This window comes from Tympanuchus pallidicinctus, unplaced genomic scaffold, assembly GCF_026119805.1.
Source record: "Tympanuchus pallidicinctus isolate F22 unplaced genomic scaffold, pur_lepc_1.0 scaffold1, whole genome shotgun sequence".
In the NCBI taxonomy this organism is placed as follows: domain Eukaryota; kingdom Metazoa; phylum Chordata; class Aves; order Galliformes; family Phasianidae; genus Tympanuchus; species Tympanuchus pallidicinctus.
Window position 1 is genome coordinate 61,871,463 of NW_026294618.1, and position 20,309 is coordinate 61,891,771.

The following is a 20,309-nucleotide window of genomic DNA, read 5'->3' on the forward strand; positions in this document are numbered from 1 at the left end:
TACAGCAGCTCCCTAGGAAGGGAATGGCAGTTTTCTTCAGATCAAAGGACAATTTAAGAAAGGAGATATTGTAATAACTGGACTTCAGAGATGTCTTTTCACAGAGATTTCCAAGTCTGAAGCAGATTAAACATACATCAGAAGAAAAGCCTTTATGCCACTGTAAGGTCATACTTCAGGCTAAGCTTATCTGTTCTGATAACACCAATATGTTTTTAACACAATAAAATAAATCATGAAGTATTTCAGAACAGATCAAAGACTTTTAAAAAAAAATCTGTGGGGAAAAGATTGAAATCAAACAAACAAACAACAAAAGAACCAGCACACAGGACTGAATGAAATCCAAAAGAACTCATTACCTCTTCTTGCACTAATAGAGAAAGCAGAGTACAGAACTGTGCACTTGAGTTATGAAGACTTTAGAATTCTAAGATCCTAAATATACTACACCCTCATTAGCAGCGTGGGATAGCCATGCTTCCAGAAATCCTTCAAGAAACACTATTTATAAAAATACTCATTGGTGCTAGGAAAAACGACTGCTACTATCATAAGGTCAGATGGAAAAGCAGAAAAATGTGCTTTAAAACTCTCTGGAAAAAAAGATAGCTCAAGAAGAATATTCTTTTTCAAAGCCTAAACTCCATATTTGAATAAAGTCGGTCACATTTGTCAGAGAAGGAAAGTAATCACAAAATGAGACTTTCAAATCCTTACATAGTGGCAAGAAATCCTCAAATACCATGCTGACAGAACACTGCTAAGGTTCAAGGATAAAGTATTAATTTGCATAACATACAGAAAATCTGAATAGTAAGTATGTTTTGCAATATCTGATCTAAGCTCATTTAGAACTCATGTTCTAACACTAATTTGTACACAGCCACTATACAGCCATCCAACAAACACTACAATGAAGTTTCAGCAGGCAGCAGTAATACTAACTGCTTTATTTGTACTTTCTTATGGACATTTTGATATCTTAAAGTTGAAGTGTTTGTGTATCCAAATCATAAGCTGTACCACAGAATATCTAGAAAAAAAATAATATGCAAGAAATATAAAGCTCAAAAGCTGTTTCCAGAGCTCAGTACAGATCTGTGCACTTCATTAAAACAGATAACACATTCACAAATGTTTTCTGGCAGGAAGCAAAACAGGACTGCTGCTTTGTTCAGTGTCATACAAATAGAGTAGTTTAAGCTGGCAGCTGTGCTATGCTGTGTTTCTGCTCATTCAGCTCAACTCATTGGAAGGTCTACTATTTCTAGAAAGGCCTTGAGAGCTTGCTGCATTGTAGAACTCAAACATATCCCCGAGAGACAGGTGACAGACTTATTAACAAGTCTGAGAAAGTGTTCTGAACGCTATTCAAATGCACTTATGCTACACAAAAGAGGGGATTAGCTTCTTCACTTTCTGCTGCTTAGAGGCTGAGAAAAAGGAGTTAAGAAGATAATCTATGTTGCCCCCTAAGGATTTTATCTTAACTTGTGGCATTTCAGGAAAATAAAAAAATGAACAGCTAATTACCACTAACTTACACTATATTTATTTTTCAGTAGTATTTCACACTTTACCCTATTTGGCAAGTTGCTTATAAAGAGTTCATTAAAAGAAGTTTTAACGTAGAGAATATTCTATTTTAAAAAACTAAAAAGAAAAAAGTAACTTCAACACACCAAAACTAAAGAAAACATGAGTCCAAAAGAGACAAAGTGCAACTCATGCAATATTTTTTTCTGCTTTTAATTTAACTTAAACTTTGCATAACCTCCTCTTGCTGACGTAGTAATGCAAACTGAGTCACTTTTCATGGTATGGAGCAGCAGAAAGCAATGACAGCAGCAAACGCAGGCCTTGCAGTCTATCTGCTTAAAATTCACACCCTTTCACCTTGCGTGTATGTGGAAGAAGTAAGTGGAACAGAAAATCACTTCCACCTGGACCACTGCTTCTCTTTATCTGTTAAAGGCACATATATCACTCCCATCAGAGGCTTCATTTTGACACTGCCATCTTCTAGTTTGTCATACTGTTCAAGCATCTGGTTTCCCCCTGCAGGACCAACTGGTAATATCAATCTTCCGCCAGGTTTTAACTGATCTATAAGCTAGAACACAACAGAAATTAGAATGTAACCAGCCACTTAGAGAAGCTGGATCCAACATTGATAACATTACATGAGCAGCTTTGCCATATTGTTTATCTGCTATTATGCAGTAGATAACTACTTCAATTAACAATAAAACACTGAAAATGAGAAACATGACAACATGGCAAAAATCAACATTGCAAAACACATTCACAGTAATTTCATGTAATCCCAAAATAAGGTAAAAAAATTGGGTTGTGTCAGATGCAGTTTTAGTTTCTATACAAGCTGGGAAACGCATCAAAACCATTAATTGTTATTATACATATATATTATTTTTTTAAAAACAGTAAATTCTTTTTAAACTGCCAGATATAAAAGTTTGATACTTATTACTTATTGGTACAGGCCCACTGTCTAACATTTTGTGGGATAAATGACTCTCGTGCCCTTAGAATACAATTTGACATCTGTGACATTGTCTTTCTTGAATAATTTCAAATTGTCAAACATATGGGTTACCTAAAAGCTTTTCTTTTATTCTGTTAATGGAACAACACTTAATGAAACTATTCTATATGAATGTTAAGATAAGTGATAAGAAACACAGAATGTGAGAGAATTGCCTGGAAACCTCTTTTTGTTTTTATAATTAAGAAGGTGGTTAATTACAGCTGATCAGTAGCTCCCAGAAGCTGGTAAGTAAAAATATATGCGCTCTATATTTCCAGCTGAGCACATTATTTTTCCAACAGGCCCAATGTCTCAGAACCTGGGAAACAAATATTTAAATTTTGTCATTCAATTATGACAAAAACAATTTATTAAGGAAAATATTCCATTGCTGTAGCACTGACTTCTACACCTGACAATTTAAAACATGTCTACAGGAAAGTTATTAGAACATGCAGCCTTTAGCAAACCAACCAGAAATCCAATACAGACCATGCTCTAACAGCATCCTACCCACTGATACTGCCCAGCAGTGCAACTCTCTGAAGTATTTTACATATTTAAGTATATAAAATGGTTTTTACAGCTAAGAGATTAATGAATAACACACACAAAAACATAAATGGCTTACTGCTTGGGGCACAACTGGTGCTGCAGCTCCTACATGAATTGCATCATAGGGAGCTTCTTCTGCATATCCCATTCTTCCATCTCCCACTGCAAGAAAACACTTTTTTTTTTTAACCTTCTCAAAGGTTTTCCAACTCAAAATCTGCTTAGTCAAAGTAATATGAAGTCAATATAAAAATATTAACATAGCTATAAAGTAAATGCAACAAAAACCACATACACACACAATAAGTAGCATAACACAAGAAATCAGAAAGCACTGAATTATTCTGAAAGCTCTTGGAGACACTTTGTCCATCCAGAAAAGATACCTAAGCAGATTTGTGTCCTATCATTCCAACAGATGTGACTTTCCCTTCATTTGAGAATGAAAAGGAGAAAATATGCTTCGCCTCATTTTTGCTTATGCTGTCCTTAAGTACAAAGCAGATCACAAGCTTCAGCCATTAAGTCTCAGAAGTACGTGTAAGGCTCCTAAGACAAGGAAAGGACAAACTAGGTATTCACATGGACTATACACCTATAACTGCTCTGCCAGTTGGAAGACCATGTTACTCAAAAGGATACAGAAGCAGTTTCAGCTCATGGAGAAGCATCCCAGTACAGATGTTTCATACCACCCCACTGAGCATTCTGCAATAATTAATCTGGAAGGAAATGGGACACAGAAGAGCAGCACTTTGTGCTGGACAGGCACACACACTACAACAGATGGGTATCTCACTTCTGAAGACATACATGCACAGGACAAAGTCATGTTTGTAAGCATCATTACAGAATTTGTCTTCACAGTGCCATAAAGCAAGTGGTTTGCACGGACCAAACGAGTTAGTCTCAATCTCTTCATTAGTCTGTAAACCAAATATGGAAACCTTTTCACCCACTTTCTACTGCTTCAGCTGACAACCTCATTTAAAATAAAGATGTATAATCATCTAAAGACCTATATGTAAATAGCCATTCTGAAGGTTGAAAGATACAAGTTTTTAGATCACCTAGGCCAGAGTTACATCTGAGCTCAAACTGAAAAAGTAAACTCATTGTTCAAAGTTCAATGATCTCTGCTTTGGTCACATTAAGTACCTGCCATAAATATATAAAGCAGAAAGCCACACAAAATCTGCTCATGCACTGTATGTGCTAATTCTCACAGTAAGCCTATTCCTTCTTTTAGCATGCCATCACAGAAGGCCCACACCAGAGAGACCAACAGGCCTGTGATGGATTGGATAAAACATTAAAATCAGTGGAACAAAACTAATTATTGCATTCAAAATTCAAAAAATAAATATAAATTATTCACAGTTACTCATGTGTGAGACAAATATTAGTACCTATACAGATAAAGCAGCTTGCCATACTCTCACTATTCTCAAAAGAGCAGAATGGAAGCCATTATTTAGGAGAAAAAAAAATCAGAGCCCAAGACTGTATAAAATAATTGTAACCTCTGGCAAGTTCTACAGAAATCTACTTGTCAGAAATAAGCCTGGAACAAACAGAATCAGGCAAAAGAAGTCACTTTGATTCTTCCTCTATGAACTTTCAAATGCTGAAACTGTAGGTTCCTTTGAAATACAGCCAATAAAACTTCCAAAGATCTTAGCTATGTTAATCTGACATAAATCTGTGTATTGGGTTTACATGCTAACATTTTGGTAGCAAATGCTGGGAAGGGAATGCTGGGAAGCAAATGCTGGGAAATGCTGTTATAGCTTACTTTTTACTGTCCTATTCTATTTTTAATTGGCAATACAATACTTTTCCCCAAGTAGTTTGCTTTGCCAGTCACAGCAATCAGTCACTGATCTCTATCTTTAGCTTGATCTGTGAGATTTGTCATCTTATTTTTTTCCACCTGTCCTGTTGTGAAGAGGGAATGAAAGAGCAGGTGAGTGGCACAGTCAGCCAAGCCTGATAGTCAGTCACTACAATGTGCCCAAACTAGCACAGAATTCAAAGGAAAATGAAGTTACCAGGAATGTCTTTAATCACTGACTGTGTGTTACAAGACAGCCTGGAATCTGAATTAAGGTTTGAAAAATTAAGTGAATACTGTATCCACGGTATTTAGATCAAACCAAAAGTAAGTTCAGTTCATGTTAGGCTTTACACAATGTTATCTCTGGAGTTCTTCAGGAAAAAAAATAAGCAAGTGATACTAAACCATTCATAAATTCATATTCAGTGAGTGCAAAAGTTTTAGTTATCAGTTCAAGAAGAAAAAGCAAGAAGGATAATAAAGATATTTCTCTGCTCAGCACAAGTAGCTTGGGGTTTGCTGTCTTAGTACTGAGCTTTGACTTCTGAAAGGCAGCTACTATCATTAGAGATTAATAAAAAGGCTGAATGAATCAAAGGAAGTTCTGCACCTCTGGCCAGGAGCTGGAAACTTGACTTTTTGCCTTCCATCAAATCACAAGAGAATAATTACATGGTGACCATGGCAGGAAGATCTGGACAGCATTTTGTAATAGTTAAAACCAGAGATTTGTTGTCTTTCATATTAGGTCCTGAAGCAAGACCCTGCACGTATGCTTTACATCCAAAGCTTACAGACAATAATGCTGCGCGTTTCCCTGGTTGCTGAGGTGCCCTTTAAAGTGCTTTCTTTCCACACATCACAAGTTCTGAGCAGCACAAGCCCCTTTCTTCACAGTTTGGAGGCTTCCAAGCAGAAACAACCAATGATTCAAGAGAACTCATGGCTATCACCCTTTTCACTAGGAACACAAGCTGGGCTTGTTCAGCCTGGAGAAAAGAAGGCTGTGGGGTGACCTCATTGCAGCACTTCAGTACCTAAAGGGAGCCTACAAACAGGAGGGGAATCAACTCTCTGGAAGGGTTGACAACTGCAGAATAAGGGGAAATAGTTTTAAGTTGAGGGAGGGAAGATTTAGGCTGGATGTCAGGAAGTTCTCTACAAAGAGAGTGGTGAGGTGCTGAAACAGGCTGCCCAGAGAGGTTGTGGATGCCCCATCCCTAGAGGTGATCAAGGCCAGATTGGATGGGGCCCTGGGCAGCCTGGTCTAATATTAAATGTAAGGTTGGTGGCCCTGCATGTGGCAGGGGGTTTGAAGATTCATGATCCTTGAGGTCCCTTACAACCCTGTCCATTCTGTGATTTCACCATCTTCCATTACTGTTACTTGTAACGAAGATGAAAGCTCCACTAATTTCAGGACCTAATCTCTCTGATCCTGCCAACGTGGCTTATAACAAAAACAACAGCCTCAGTGCAGCTAACAGTACCAATTACATTCACTTACATCCTAGTAGCACAGTACACCTCCTCTAACGAGTAGTGACATGTTACTGTGTTGACTCTGTTCCAATCAGAGAATGCAAGGGAGAAAGACTTTTTCAGCTCAGACAAGCAGATACTGGTTTGAAGGATGCTAGAGAAGCAGGGAGACCTGCGTTCCCTTAGATTCATCAGCAGGCGCCACGTAGAAGCCCTGGTACTACCAGCAATTAAAGTCATCACTGGCTAAATTGCCTTCTGAAGAAGAATGTACATACTCTGAGACTTAAACACACGTTGTGTCCTGCCTAGAAAAGTCTGTGAAAATGATCTCTGCACACTGTATCACTGGCAGCAGTAGAAAGAAGTAAAACATCCACAGAATTTCCTCTTAAAATCAATAGCCCAAGCCAAAATTACCATCTCCAGGCACATCACTACTCGCAATCATAGAATACCCCAAGGGAGCAAAGGGATGCATAAGGATCATCAAGTCCAACTCCTATGTGAACACATTTTCAGATATTCAAAGGACAACTAACTTTTTTTTTTTCCAAGCCAGCATTCATATATTCATTGTGACCCAAATTGTTACTTTATTCAATTTCCAAGAGGAAATGGTTCAAATTATGAGCTTGCATTCACAGCTTGAAAAATCCTACTCAAATTTGCCTTAACATGCAGCGTGTCAATGAACTAAATAATCACTGGGACAGGACGGAGGGGAAATCATTATTTCTCCCATTAAAAGGTTTTGTACCTTCTTTCTGAACCTAGATCTGATCTGCTTGTAACGGTACTCGAGCCTTCAGTGTCTCTACACAAACCTGCTTCACAGAGAACTGCAGCATGAGTACAAAACAGAAGAAAATTACTTCACTGTGCTTAGAGGAATCTCACTTCTGCATCAGCAAACAGTGAAGCACAAGAGCAGTAAATCCATACAGCAAAACAATTTGTGCTCAGGACTTAATGTCTGTGCAACATATGCATTTCAGAATGACTGCTTTGGTCCGGTCCTAGTCTTACTTGTTATCTTTATGTGACCATATTCTCAGAGCACATCACCCAGTGTAGTTTCATCCACAATGAATCAAAGTCTGTGCTCTCCATGTATGCTTTCATGGGAATGGTTGAGAGATTCACCTCAAAAGGCAGTCTCCTGAACCAAAATAAAATCCAACCTACACTCCACAAACTAACACAGACATAGCCTAAGGATACCTAATTCCCCAGTTTATAGTGCAGTTGCACTGAAAAATAACACTGGTGCTTCTGAAATGTCACTACAGTAAATCTGCGGTGCAACAAAACAATGGGGAATGTTTCAGACATACCCGTCAAAGACTAACCACTGGCTTCATTTGGTTTAATTCATGCAGTTCCTACCACCAAATAACTGCCTTTTCAAGTTTTTTTGTTTGTTGGTTTTAAACAGCTCTATCTTGATTCTAGCTCCACATCATAATATTCCCAGGAGTCCAGCACAACTGAAGCATTATTATTCTCCATCTAGTTCACATTCCTGCTACTCCTCCCCCTGTATTTAATGCATCTCACAACAGAACTAGTCAGAAGTCTCTTAGTTATGCTGCTACACAGTCAAACATAATATTGGTGATGACATTTACTTAGAACTCCAGATTCCGGAGAGCATCAAAGTTTGTCTCAGGTATAACTGGAGTCAATTTGCTCTTGTACAGCACCAATAGAAGTTATCCCCTTACCTCCTCTCTCAATTCTCAGTCTCAGTTACACCTTAAATTTCTTCAAAAAGAAGTCATAAGTGTTCACAGTGATGTAAAATTGTATAAGATAGTGTCCAAGTACATGTGTTGATGTACTTATTCCAGAAAGATTTAGAAGATCATCATTTAAGGAAAAATAAAAAAAAAAAAGAAATCCAGGATCCAAACTGGAAGAAACTAAGGTAAGAGCTAAACATCACAAGCCATAATAATATTTCCAAGCACTTTCAAAAGAATGGCCCCAAAATAACCCAGATCTTCAACTTTTTTTAAACTTAACAAAGGCAATGATGATAACAAAGGAAATGCTTTCCTCCTGCCAGCTTCGACTCTACTGAGAAAAACAGGTATCTTTTCCCCTTTAGTCATGTAACACAAATAACAATTCTCTCCTTGTGTAATTTCAGCATTATTTCAACTAGCAACTTTCATTTAAACTAGTTTGCATCCATTAATCACTTCCCTAAAACAGAAACACAGTTAATTTTAAAAACAACTGAGAAGCTTCAGTGATGCATATTACCAATCTAGTATTTTTTCCACTCTACCCTCTGCTTGCAGCTTTCTCAATTACCATATCAGAAGTATGAATGCTCTGTTAAAGTGTTCAAATTTAGATGACAGCACATTTAAAGCTGTGCACTGAAGCCCAATTTTAAAAAGCAAACTAATATGACTGCTTTAGCATGAAAAGTATTTTCATCAGAAAATGCTTGCATGTTCAGCTTTCATAATAAAATGAGTACATATTCCTTAAGATTGCCAGAAGCCATATTCTCAAAAGGGTGCAAAGATGGTGTTTTTCAAAGGCCAAAAGAATTGGCTCTTCCTTCTTTAGTTAATTGGCCCTTCTTTTTTTGGTTTAACTTCTTATATCAGAATTTTTACTCACGTTCAAATTCTAGTCACTTTCAACCAGCTGTTAGAAAGAATACCAGTTTAAGTAATAAGTATATCAGAGTCTGATGCTCACCAATCAGTTTCACTCTTCCTGAAGACAGCAATGTGGGATCGTCTTTTTTGACGTTATTTATTGAGTCATCTACTAGTTCTTTGATATGATCAATTCCTACAACTTGTCCTTTGGGACCAACCTGAAATAAAAATATACGGTTCAATAAATTCTGCTATTTATGGTTTACTTATAGAATCAGAATTTCCATCTCTTCAGCCCATTTCTCTAGTACAAAAACAAATCAACAAAGTGGTAGTACCTTACCAATGCTATTAATAACACTGCTTAAAATTACACATTCTGACTGCTACAAGCAACCACTAACTAAAGCTCGCCAGCTAAGACTTATGTTTGTTACAGTAAACTTTTTAAGAATCAATTCACAGTCAATTTAAAATATTAAGGGGGAATTCTCCTCTGAATTTTTGGAAGTCAAATTATACAATGAGTATATGTATTACATCCAATAAGAGGCAAGGACTTCAAGAACAAAGACTGGAACTAATGTCCTTCCATTCCAAGTAAACGTCCTTAAAAATTACATTGTGAATTGTTTATTTGTTTTTTTTCTAAAGAGAAAAACCTTATTTCAGAGAAAATAGTTAAGTCACATATTTTGTTCTAAGTTATCTCAAGGGTTCTAATCTTTTAGAGTCAAATTTAACAGTTAACAGGGACAACTTCCATCTAACCTCTTGCATTCGTGAACATTCATGAATTTACGAGGTTGGATAGTGACAGGACAAGGGGGAATGGTTTTAAACTGAGACAGGGAGGTTTAGGTTAGATATTAGGAAGTTTTTCACTCAGAGGGTGGTGATGCACTGGAACAGGTTGCCCAAGGAGGCTGTGGATGCCCCATCCCTGGAGGCATTCAAGGCCAGGCTGGATGTGGCTCTGGGCAGCCTGGTCTGGTGGTTGGCGACCCTGCACATAGCAGGGGGTTGAAACTCGATGATCATCATGGTCCTTTTCAACCCAGGACATTCTGTGATTTCATATTTACAGCTCTCTTCCACTAGGAGAGCAGAACTTTTGAGAGCTTGTAACTCACAGGTGGTCATAAAAGATCTGTGTATTTTCAGGGGAAACAGGTCTCCAAAATTAACATACTTTTAAAGAGTATAATCCTAAAAAAAGAAATAAAATAGCTTCCGTTCTGGAATTGTGCCTTTATTCCAGAAAAAATATTTCAGTCTTGGAGAGAGGAGAAAAATAATCCAAACCATTGAATAAGAAAACCTTTTGCAGGATCCATTTCAAAGAACTCAATAGCAAAATACGTTCTGGAAGTCCATGTTGTCACACAACTCTGCCTTATAATGGCCACGTTTGAATATGTCAGTAATGCTTCTGTATCTTTTATTTTACTCTTTCTAAGACATGAAAATTTAAGAAAACTCCCACCACAGTAATAATCAGCTTTTATGTTCCCTCATGAGCAAGTCCTACTTTAAAAACACAGAAAGAGCGGTGCTACCTCTTCTATTTCAGTTGGAACAAGACTGGCCTAGCATGTGAAACAGAACAAGACACATGGCAAGTTTTCACTATAACAGCTAGAGGCTGCTGTTTGCAGGAACGTACCAAAAGCCGGCAAAATATACGGTACAGGCCCTTCAGGGTAATGTCACAGAAATCCACACTAAAGTAAATAAAATGCCCTCTAGGGATGCTACAAGAGAGACTACTCTCGCAGGAGTAAAGCTGCCATGACATCAATGTGCACTCAGCAGCTTATGCCACAAATACCAGATGTTCCTTCTAGATCTCAAGCAGACTGAGAAGTATGGCCAGTAAGCATACCTCCCACTGAATTCTGATAGGAAAAGGCTGACTGAAGCTTGAAAGTACATCACCTGGAACGATGGTAGTGTGTTAGAAAGAATTTTTATACAAGAAGAAAACTGCATTGGAGCAGTATGTACTCTTATCTACGTCCATTCAAGTGGTTGAAGTGAGATCTGTGTTACACAGTAATAATGCTATCGAACGGAAAAATGCATTTGTTCAATATGCTCCACAAAACGTGTGTTTGCAAGGCATTCCACAACACCACCAAGAAAGAAATTCTGGCAGAATTCCGAAGAGGAACATGACAGTCACACGGTGATAAACAGTGTGGGTAACCTTAGCAGAATTGAAGAGATTTCCTTTTTGCGATAATTCTGACTTTTTTTTTTTTCCCCTTGCACGTTTTCCTCAGCTTTTCTCATGCAATTGTTTTAAAAGAAAAAAAGCGCACAGCCACGTGCCACAAACATCTTACCTAACATGGCGTTTCATACATTCAACATTTCTGATGAATAAATACACATCTTTGATGAAAACTTCAACACTTGTAGGACTCAAAATCCTTATGCATGCTACTAGCACTTACTGCATTTGATTATCTAAGCTAGACCGACTATAGAGTTGGACTAAAAACAGTAAGTTAAAGAAATGGCATTTAATATTTCCTGCAGACAGCAGTTTGATGAACTTATTTCACTTTTTTTAATTTACTTTTTTAACGTGGCAGTTAGCATTCTTGAAAAACTGCACACAGACATTCACTAATGTATTATTGAATCCTAAATATTCTTATCTAGCTCTTAATATGGGACATGAAGATTCAACAGATCAATGCTTGAAAATAGTAAAATTTAAGTAGTAAAAGAACAAATGAGAATTTGTCATCTGCATCACCATATTCCAAATTAACTTCAGAAAAAGAAAAAAGCTCCAGCTTGGCAGTTTAGTGAAGTCCTCTGCTAGTTGTAAAGCTAAGTCCTATAACAGAGAAGGAAGAATTGATCATATTCCACCAGAAAAATCAGTCAGGAAAAACTGTAGTTACAGTCATCATAAAACAAAATTTCTCATCTTTTTTTCTCTTGATGCTAAAGAGGATAGACTCGCTGAAAATTTCTTAAGCATAGGCTGAATAATCTGATATGAAGTTACTAGGAAAAGATGTAAAAAGAATATAAATTAGTACTAATTTTAAAAGTGATTAAATAGATTCTTGTACTTCCACAATAAAATAAACGAAAAAAAAATGAAACTAATGTCAAAAACTATTTATACACATAGATATATAATTAACCTGTGGAAATAGGATTCTTTTAGGTCTCATTAAGCTCTCATCACAGTAGAAAAAGAAATATGATTATCACAATGAGCACATTCACAGCCACATAAGTTAAGATAAAAAAGATTAAAAAATAACAAATACCACCTTCCTTCAAGTTATACAGCAACCATTAAGTCAAGAAAAAACTTCCCAGTGAGGCAGTTTCTTCATCACCAAAGGATTTACTGGACCCAAGCCTCAAGTATCAATACGATTAGAAGTGCATACTAGCCACACTCAGGAGAGTAGTTCATTTTCTGTGTAATCTACTTCAGCCCACTGTAAGAAGCCCACTTTTACCCTTGTCTTTAATTCAGTTATGCTGCAGTTCAAACAGTTTTGATGAACCAACCATTAAACTAGATTTCTCACCATCCGTGAAAAGCATGCTGTAAGGATTCCACTTCCAGATCCCACATCAAGAGCTTTGGCTCCTTCATGTAATTGATCAGACAGAAGTTCGAGAGCATATGCATGCTAGGGGAAGGAGACAAAATTTCAAAGTATTATCGTTCTTATTTGATCCTACACATCTTCATTGCTTCAGTGTTTTGAGGCAATGCACAGAAGATTAGCCTAAAAAATTTCAGAATTATGTTTTCATTACATAAAAACAGCATACGAACTCCACAGGTAGTGAGTGGAGTTAGCTATATGATACAATCACTGTTGCTTCTTTTACTTCAAGAAAACTTTTCTTTTCTTGTTTGTGGAGAGAGACAATGGAATAAATTCAATTCTCTTCAGGTCTCGTGGTTCTCAGTTCTCTGGTGAATATTAGCCAAAGAGAATGTCTTATCATTACGCTATACACTCTAGAATACGCTGAGACAGAAGCTAGTTTCATAGGAAACATCAAAGAAAAATTATATTGTAGTTAATACTGCCTGCACACAGTTACTCAAGGAAAAAAGAAGGTGGCTTTTACAAAGTCTGATATCCAAAACACTCACATATGAAAATTCAATAGTCTACATCATGAGCTGCTTTGTTTTCTAACACAGTTGACCAGTACACAAACTAAACTTGTCATATGCCAATCAATTCATTATTGAGACTAACAGGGTTGTTAGTTTAACCTCATCCTCTGGAATAGTTATGGAAAAAATGACCCTAGGAAATACTGAAATGCAGTTGAAGAACAGTGCAGTTATCAGGCAAAGTCAACATGGGTTCATGCAGAGAAAAGTCCTCCCTTAGTAATCTGATCTTTCTTTGATAAGTCACCTGCCTGGTGGATGATGGCAAGACAGCAGACAGTCTTTTTGATTTTGATACCATTCCTCACAGCATCTTTCTGGACAAAATGTCCAGCTGTGAGATAAACAAGTTCATGCTATGCTGGTTAATGAACTGGCCTAACAGTAGAGCTCAAAGGGTTGTAGTGTTCAGGGCGACATCTAGCTAGTAGTCTGTCACTAGCAGCATTCCCCAGGGATCAATTCTGAACCTGGTTCTGTTCAATATATAAACGGTCTGGATGCAGGAATGGTGCACATCCTCTGCATGTTGTTTGGTGACACTGAATTGGGAACTGCTGCTGATTCTCTCAAGGGGATGAGAGGCCTTGCAAAAGGATCTAGGTAGATGGAGCACTGGGTGATCAGTAACAGCATGAATTTCATTAAACAAAAACGACAAGTGCTACAGTTGCAATGGGGTAATGTCAAATAAAAGGTGTAGACTGGGAGACGAGTGGCTGGAGGGGAGCTCAGCAGAAAGGGATCTGAGGATACTGGTGACAACAGGCTCAGTACGAGCTGGCAGAGAGCTCTGGCAGACAAGACAGCAAACCTCAATTTGGGGTGCATTAAACACAGGATAGCCAAACTGCTAAAAGAGGTAGTGCTGCCTCCTCTTGAGTATTGTGTGCAGTTCTGGCCTCCACAATATAAAAAGTAAGTTAAGATACCTGAAATCATCCACAAGAGGGGAACAAAGCTGGTAACAGGGCCGGAAAGCATGTCCTGTGGGGAGAGGCTAAAGAAGGACATTTGAGTTGTCCAATCTGGAGAAAAGGAGGTCAAGAGGCGACCTCATTACGCTCGGCAGGTTCTTGCAGAGAAGGTGAGAGGGAAGTGCTAGTCTTTTCTCTTCCTGGTAATTAGCAATAGAACCCATAGAAAGAGCACAAAATTGCACCAGGAGAGGTTCCAAAAAAATTTCTGCACCATGAAGGTAGTCAAACACTAGAACAGGCTTCCTAGAGAGGTGGTTGATACCCCTTGTCTGTCAGTATTCAAGAGATACTATTTAGATAATAGCCAAAAGTTTAACTGCTTTTGGGCAGTCGGAATAGATGATCTTTGTAAGGCCCTCCTCACTGAATCATTCTAATTCTAGTTTTTTTAATGTTTTACAGATAGTCATTATTACACTTTTACAGCTTACTCCCCTGATGGACACTACTCATCACTTGTCTCCACTTGGACTCCACCTGGAGTCACTGCTTTCTGGCTGCAACCATCCAATCAATTCTTTATCCACTGTAAAGTCCACAATTCAAATCCATCTCTCTTCAATTTGGAGATAATCACACAGTATGGGACCATGCCAAAGACCTTGCAGCAGTCCAGGTAGATTACATCATTAAGTCTTCCCTTGTCAACAGATGCAGTCATTCCACCACAAAACAGAAACGTTCCAGTGCTTGACTACATCCAGTATGATTTCCTCACAATAGAATTTAATCACAATTTCCTACGTTGCATTGTTTGTCCACTGCCCTACATCCTATCACTGTGCATCTGCAGAAAAAATCTGGCTCAACCTTCTCTGCACCCTCCTATTAGGTAATTCACAACCACATTACTGCCATCAATTCCTGGTTAAATTTGTTGTGATAAATATTTTTATTTTGGGAACGTTTGTATCATCATAAAATCATCTACACAAGTTTAAAACTTACCATATGTGGAGCACTGATTGTTGCTTGGAAGCCTGTAAAACAAGAAAGCAGAAGAGTTGATTGTTGTTCAGACCATTGTTATTGATCTTGACTGTAAAATGCAATATCTTCACTGTTAGCCTCATTCAGGACATCAGTCACACACTAATGGTTATGTAAGTACTCTACTTCAGAAGTGAGTTAAGTACATCATCTGTAAGCTATGCCTCCTTAACTCTGAACAGGAAAAAACACAGTTCTATACTCGACCTCAGTTATAATTTCTATTTTGTGACTCTATCTCCTTGGCTTTATCACATACGTTGAATTCAGATGAGCTGTGTTTCCCAGAATAATCTAATTTCTCTTTTTTTTTTTTTTTCCCTCCTTCATGGACCATACATAAGAACCCAGATTTGTTAGTGAGTTTACATGATGGGGACCCTCTGAAGACTGATGCCTTTTTTCCCCCAGACAGCACATAAACCTAGGAATACAGAGTTATATTTGTTCCTTTAGAAATGTATAAATTTTTGAGTACATACTTTAGAACATTTTATTTTTTTAATGTCCCTACACAGATCAAATCCAATTACTATTCATAATGCTCACCATCCAGCATGGAAGGGAAAGGAGAGGAAAAAAAAATAATAATCAAGAAAAGAAAAAAGGAAGCACATAAGTTTAATTAATTCTCCTGCCTTGGAATGATAAAACTAAGATCAGGACGAGAAGTTAAGTGTCCTACAACCATCAACAGATTCTCCCATTTAAAGCCTATTTTCATATAAAAAAACATCTCATGTAAAAATCTGAAGAGCATTGTACTGATCTCTCATGAACCATTTCTGTAAAGAGAGAGACTGTTCCTGAAGTAAATTGGATACAAGTGGTTTATAAATATTTAAATATCAGCTCCATCACTACAGATTGTTGTAGCATTAAAAAAATATATACTTACACATTAATATTGGCCAGTAACAATCTATGGATGTATTTAAGTATGCCAATTGTGTCCCATAAATTCAAAACGCATAGTTAAAAGAGATTGAATTACCTGATAAAGAACTAAGATGGTTTGAAATAAGTTTGCACATCTATTACAAAGGCAGTCACCATTACACAAATTAGGACAGGGCATTTCATAGAAACTGACTTACCTATAGATTGAGGAGAATCCATATAAGGGTTGTATTTTGCATAGTGGCAACGGTCTGTAGCCAGCATTACTTCAAATACCTTGTCTGATTTGATTATTCCATTTTCTATAAATGAAACAAATCACATTGAAGGCATTCTGTTCCTCAATGCAAGAACATGCAAAATACATTAATATACTCCTACCATTGTGAGAAAACACGCTACCTTACTCTCCCTAGTATTCTAACCCTCATCACCTTAAAAGTTAAGCTATGATCCATTGCTCAAACACTGCTTAAGACAGCGAATCATAAGCAAGACTCTCCCAGAAGCTACAGATGCAAAGATGTAACTCCTAGAAACACTCAGTTCCATGCACAGCTTTGAGATTCCTGAAAACATATAAAATAAGAAATTCATACTACTCTATACAATAAACAAGGTTTACTTAATTTTTTAAGTTAAGTGATCAATTATTGAAAAATAAACAAAAGCAGGTTAGCAGAAACCATAGCATCCCTGCTCAGTATTTTATTTTCAAGTCCTGTTTCTCTTTTGTGTTGGCAAAAGAAAGAAGTCCCTTGTGAAGAAACTCCTACAGAATGAGAATTCTTACAATGGGGCAGGCTGAGGCCTAAGATTCTGAATCTGTCTCCTCTTAAAAATAGAAGGTACGTACAAAACATCAGAAACACTGAGCAGTGAAGTTTCTTTCTTTTTAACATTTATAGATTTAAATTCTGAAGACATATTTACAAGCAACAGAAAGCAACAAAAAACAAACAGAAGAAACTAACCAATCACTTTCATTAAAAAATTCAGGATAAACTCCAAATAATGCTATTGCAATGATGGAAGCTTTACTGAGTAGCTTACTAACTAACTAACTTTATTGGAAAGTTTTACTTAAATGGAAAAAATAAATAATAATCTGAGTGCTTTCAAAATCTAATACAAACTGCAGTAATTCAAAAGTAAGATGTGTGAGTTCTTCCAAGATTATCTTAATTGAAGTCCCATCAGTTTTAGAGAGCTACCAACACTAAGACATCCGTGACCAGGCTGCAGCTAACATCTGCAAAGGCCTTCCTGACTGTTTACAGCATGCTCCCATCAATTACTCTTATCAAACATGGTTGTGGGTCTTCTGAGTTTTTTTCTTTTTCTCAACACCCATCCCCAATATCCACTAGCTGTGCTCAGTTTCATTAGCCTATAAAACAGAGAGCAAATTGGTACCCCACAACATTGTGCTCTTTGTTCTAAAGACAAAGTATCACTTAGAAATGCAATAGCAATATGCCATCAAATTATTAGGGAAAATAACAATGCTTTATAAAAATGGTCCTAAATAACAATATTTTTCCCTGACAAACCCTAGAAAACTCATAAGCTCCCTGCAGTTTGCATACATTACACATCTCCTGTGTTTTGACTCCATTCAGAACTACATGCTACAGTCTTAGAGAGAATTCCTCATTTCAATTTATGTTTTTTAATCTGAAAGACAACAGGCATTTGCAGCAGTAGTTCATAAATTGACATCTTTTCCAACCTTGTTGATTTTATACTAAGCAAAACTGTACCCCAAAGTAAAAAGAAAAAATTTAAAGACACTGTGCCAGCATGCTATTGGGTAAGATAGTCATGAGGAAAACCCAAGGAAATACAGGCCCATCAGCCTGACCTCAGTGCCAGGAAAGGTTATGGAGCAGATTGTCTTGAAAGAGATCACGCAGCATGTGTGGGACAACTAGGAAATTAGGCCCAGCCAGCACAGGTTCATGAAAGTCAGGTCTTGCTCAACCAACCTCATCTCCTTTTCTGACTGAGCGACTCGCTTGGTGGATGAGGGAAAGGCTGTTGACTTCAGCAAAGCCTTTGACACTGTCCCCCACAGTGTTCTCATGGAGAAGGTGGCAGTCTGTGCCTTGGTACACGCTTTGCTGGGTAAAGAACTGGTTGGATGGCTGGGCCCAGAGAGTTGTGGTGAATGGAGCTAAATGCAGCTGGTGACTTGTCATGAGTTGCGTTCTCCAGGGGTCAGTGCTGGAGCCTGTCATGATCAATATTTTCGTTGATGACCTGGATGAGGGCATTGAGTACATCCTCAATAAGTCTACAGAAGATACCAATTTCAGGGGGTAACAATGATCTGCCTAGGGTAGGAAAGCCTTTCAGAGGGATTGGAACAGGCTGTATTGCTGGGCTGAAGTCAGCAGGATGAAGTTCAACACGATCAAGTGCTGGGTCCTGCACTTTGGCCACAACAACCCCAGGCAATGCTACAGGCTTGGGGCAGAGCAGCTGGAAGACCAGTGTGGTTAAAATGCACTGGGAGGTACCAGTCAACACTCAGCTGAACATGAGCCAACAGTGTGCCCAGGCGGCCAAAAAAACCAATGGCATCCTGGCTTGTATCAGAAAGAGTGCAGCCAACAGGAATAGGAAGGTCATCATTCCCCTGTACCCAGCACTTGTGAGGCTGCACTTCAAGCACTGTGTTCAGTTTTGGGCCCCTCACTACAAGAAAGACATTGAGGATCTAGAGCACGTGCAGAGAAGGGCAACAAAGCTGGTGAAGGGTCTGGAGCACAGGCCTTATGAGGAGTGGCTGAGGGAACTGCATCCAGCTCTGGGCTCCCCAGTACAAAAAAGACAGGGATCTCTTGGAAGAGATCCTCATGAGACCAAGAGATCCCTCCTCCAGCAGAGGGCCACAAAGATGGTGAAGGGCCTGGAGCATCTCTCCTATGAGGAAAGGCTGAGTGAACTGGGTCTGTTCAGCCTTGAGAAAAGAAGACTGGGAGGGGACCTGATCCAGGTCTATCACTATCTATGGTGTGGGGGGCAGAATGGCGAGGACGGACTCTTTTCAGTGGTGAGTGTAGACAGGACAAGGGGAAACGGCCAGAAACTGCAGCACGGGAAGTTCCACACAAATGTGCGCAAGAACTTCTTTACAGTGAGGTGACGGAGCACTGGAACAGGCTGCCCAGGGAGGTGGTGGAGTCTCCTTCTGTGGAGATGTTCAAGACCTGCCTGGATGCCGACCTGTGCGACCTGCTGTAGGGAACCTGCTTTGGCAGGGGGGTTGGACTCGATCTCTGGAGGTCCCTTCCAACCCCTACAATTCTGTGATTCTGTGAACTGGGATCACTTAGTCTGGAGAAGAGGAGGCTCAGGGGAGACCTTACCACTCTTGCTCTCAACAGTTGCCTGAAAGGAGGTTGTAGTGAGGCGGGCGTTGAGCTCTTCTGTGTAACTAGTGAAAGGACAAAAGGGAATGGCTTTAATTTGCAACAGGTGAAATTCAGGTTGGACATTAGGAAAAATTTCTTCTCCAAGAGTGGTCAGGCACTGGAATGGGCTGCCCAGGGAGGTGGTGGAGTCACCTCGGAGGTGTTCAAGAAACATTTATATGTTGTACTGAAGAACATGGTTCAGTGGGGAAATAGTGGTGGTAGGTGGATGGTTGGACTGGATGACATCAGAGATCTTTTCCTATGATGGTGATTCTCTGATTCTACAGTATGAGAAAAAAAAAAATAAGAGCTCCCCCAACCACATCAGTTGGTAACTAAACTAGGGAGAAAAAAAATATACATATATACATACATATATATGTATAGTTAGCATCTCATTAGATATCACCAAGAAAGTAGCTTTTCTAAAATAAGTGTACCTAAAAATGAAAAGAGAGGCGGGAAAGCTGATTATAACAGGAGTAAAATGTTCCGGGGGGATGAGAGAGATACAAACAGGCAGCTGAAAAGCATTCAGGAAAAATCTAAACTAGCTATTTACTCCTTTATGATGCACTGTGCAGACAGATTGATAAGGTAACCATCTGTTCTTTCCTTTTGCGCCTTGGGGAAACCAATGCACAGAGAATAAACAGATGAAGATTCCAGTCTGAAAGAACTGATAAACATCTCAAGGGAGGCCCTGTGATTGGGCAGACAACCTCCTCCATTTTTAGAGGAACCTCTCTATAATTCCTGAACCACAAGATTTTTTCCCAAGCCTCTTTTTTCAC

At 38.5% G+C, this 20,309-nt stretch overlaps 1 protein-coding gene across 2 annotated transcripts in view; it reads right to left on the reverse strand.

Annotated features, from left to right (window-relative positions):
- PCMT1 (protein-L-isoaspartate (D-aspartate) O-methyltransferase) overlaps positions 1-20,309 on the reverse strand; it is a 35,499-nt gene that overhangs the window by 5,060 nt on the left and 10,130 nt on the right. Inside the window, exons 2-7 of one of the 2 annotated variants that reach the window (XM_052673557.1) lie at positions 16,291-16,395; positions 15,152-15,183; positions 12,616-12,720; positions 9,147-9,267; positions 3,183-3,268; positions 1,900-2,116 (exon numbers count right to left, since the gene is read on the reverse strand). In XM_052673557.1, coding sequence (XP_052529517.1) covers positions 1,937-2,116; positions 3,183-3,268; positions 9,147-9,267; positions 12,616-12,720; positions 15,152-15,183; positions 16,291-16,395 — 629 coding nt within the window. In that variant the 3' untranslated portion in view covers positions 1,900-1,936. The remainder of the gene's footprint in view (positions 1-1,899; positions 2,117-3,182; positions 3,269-9,146; positions 9,268-12,615; positions 12,721-15,151; positions 15,184-16,290; positions 16,396-20,309) is intronic. The other variant, XM_052673548.1, reaches the window with a different exon arrangement.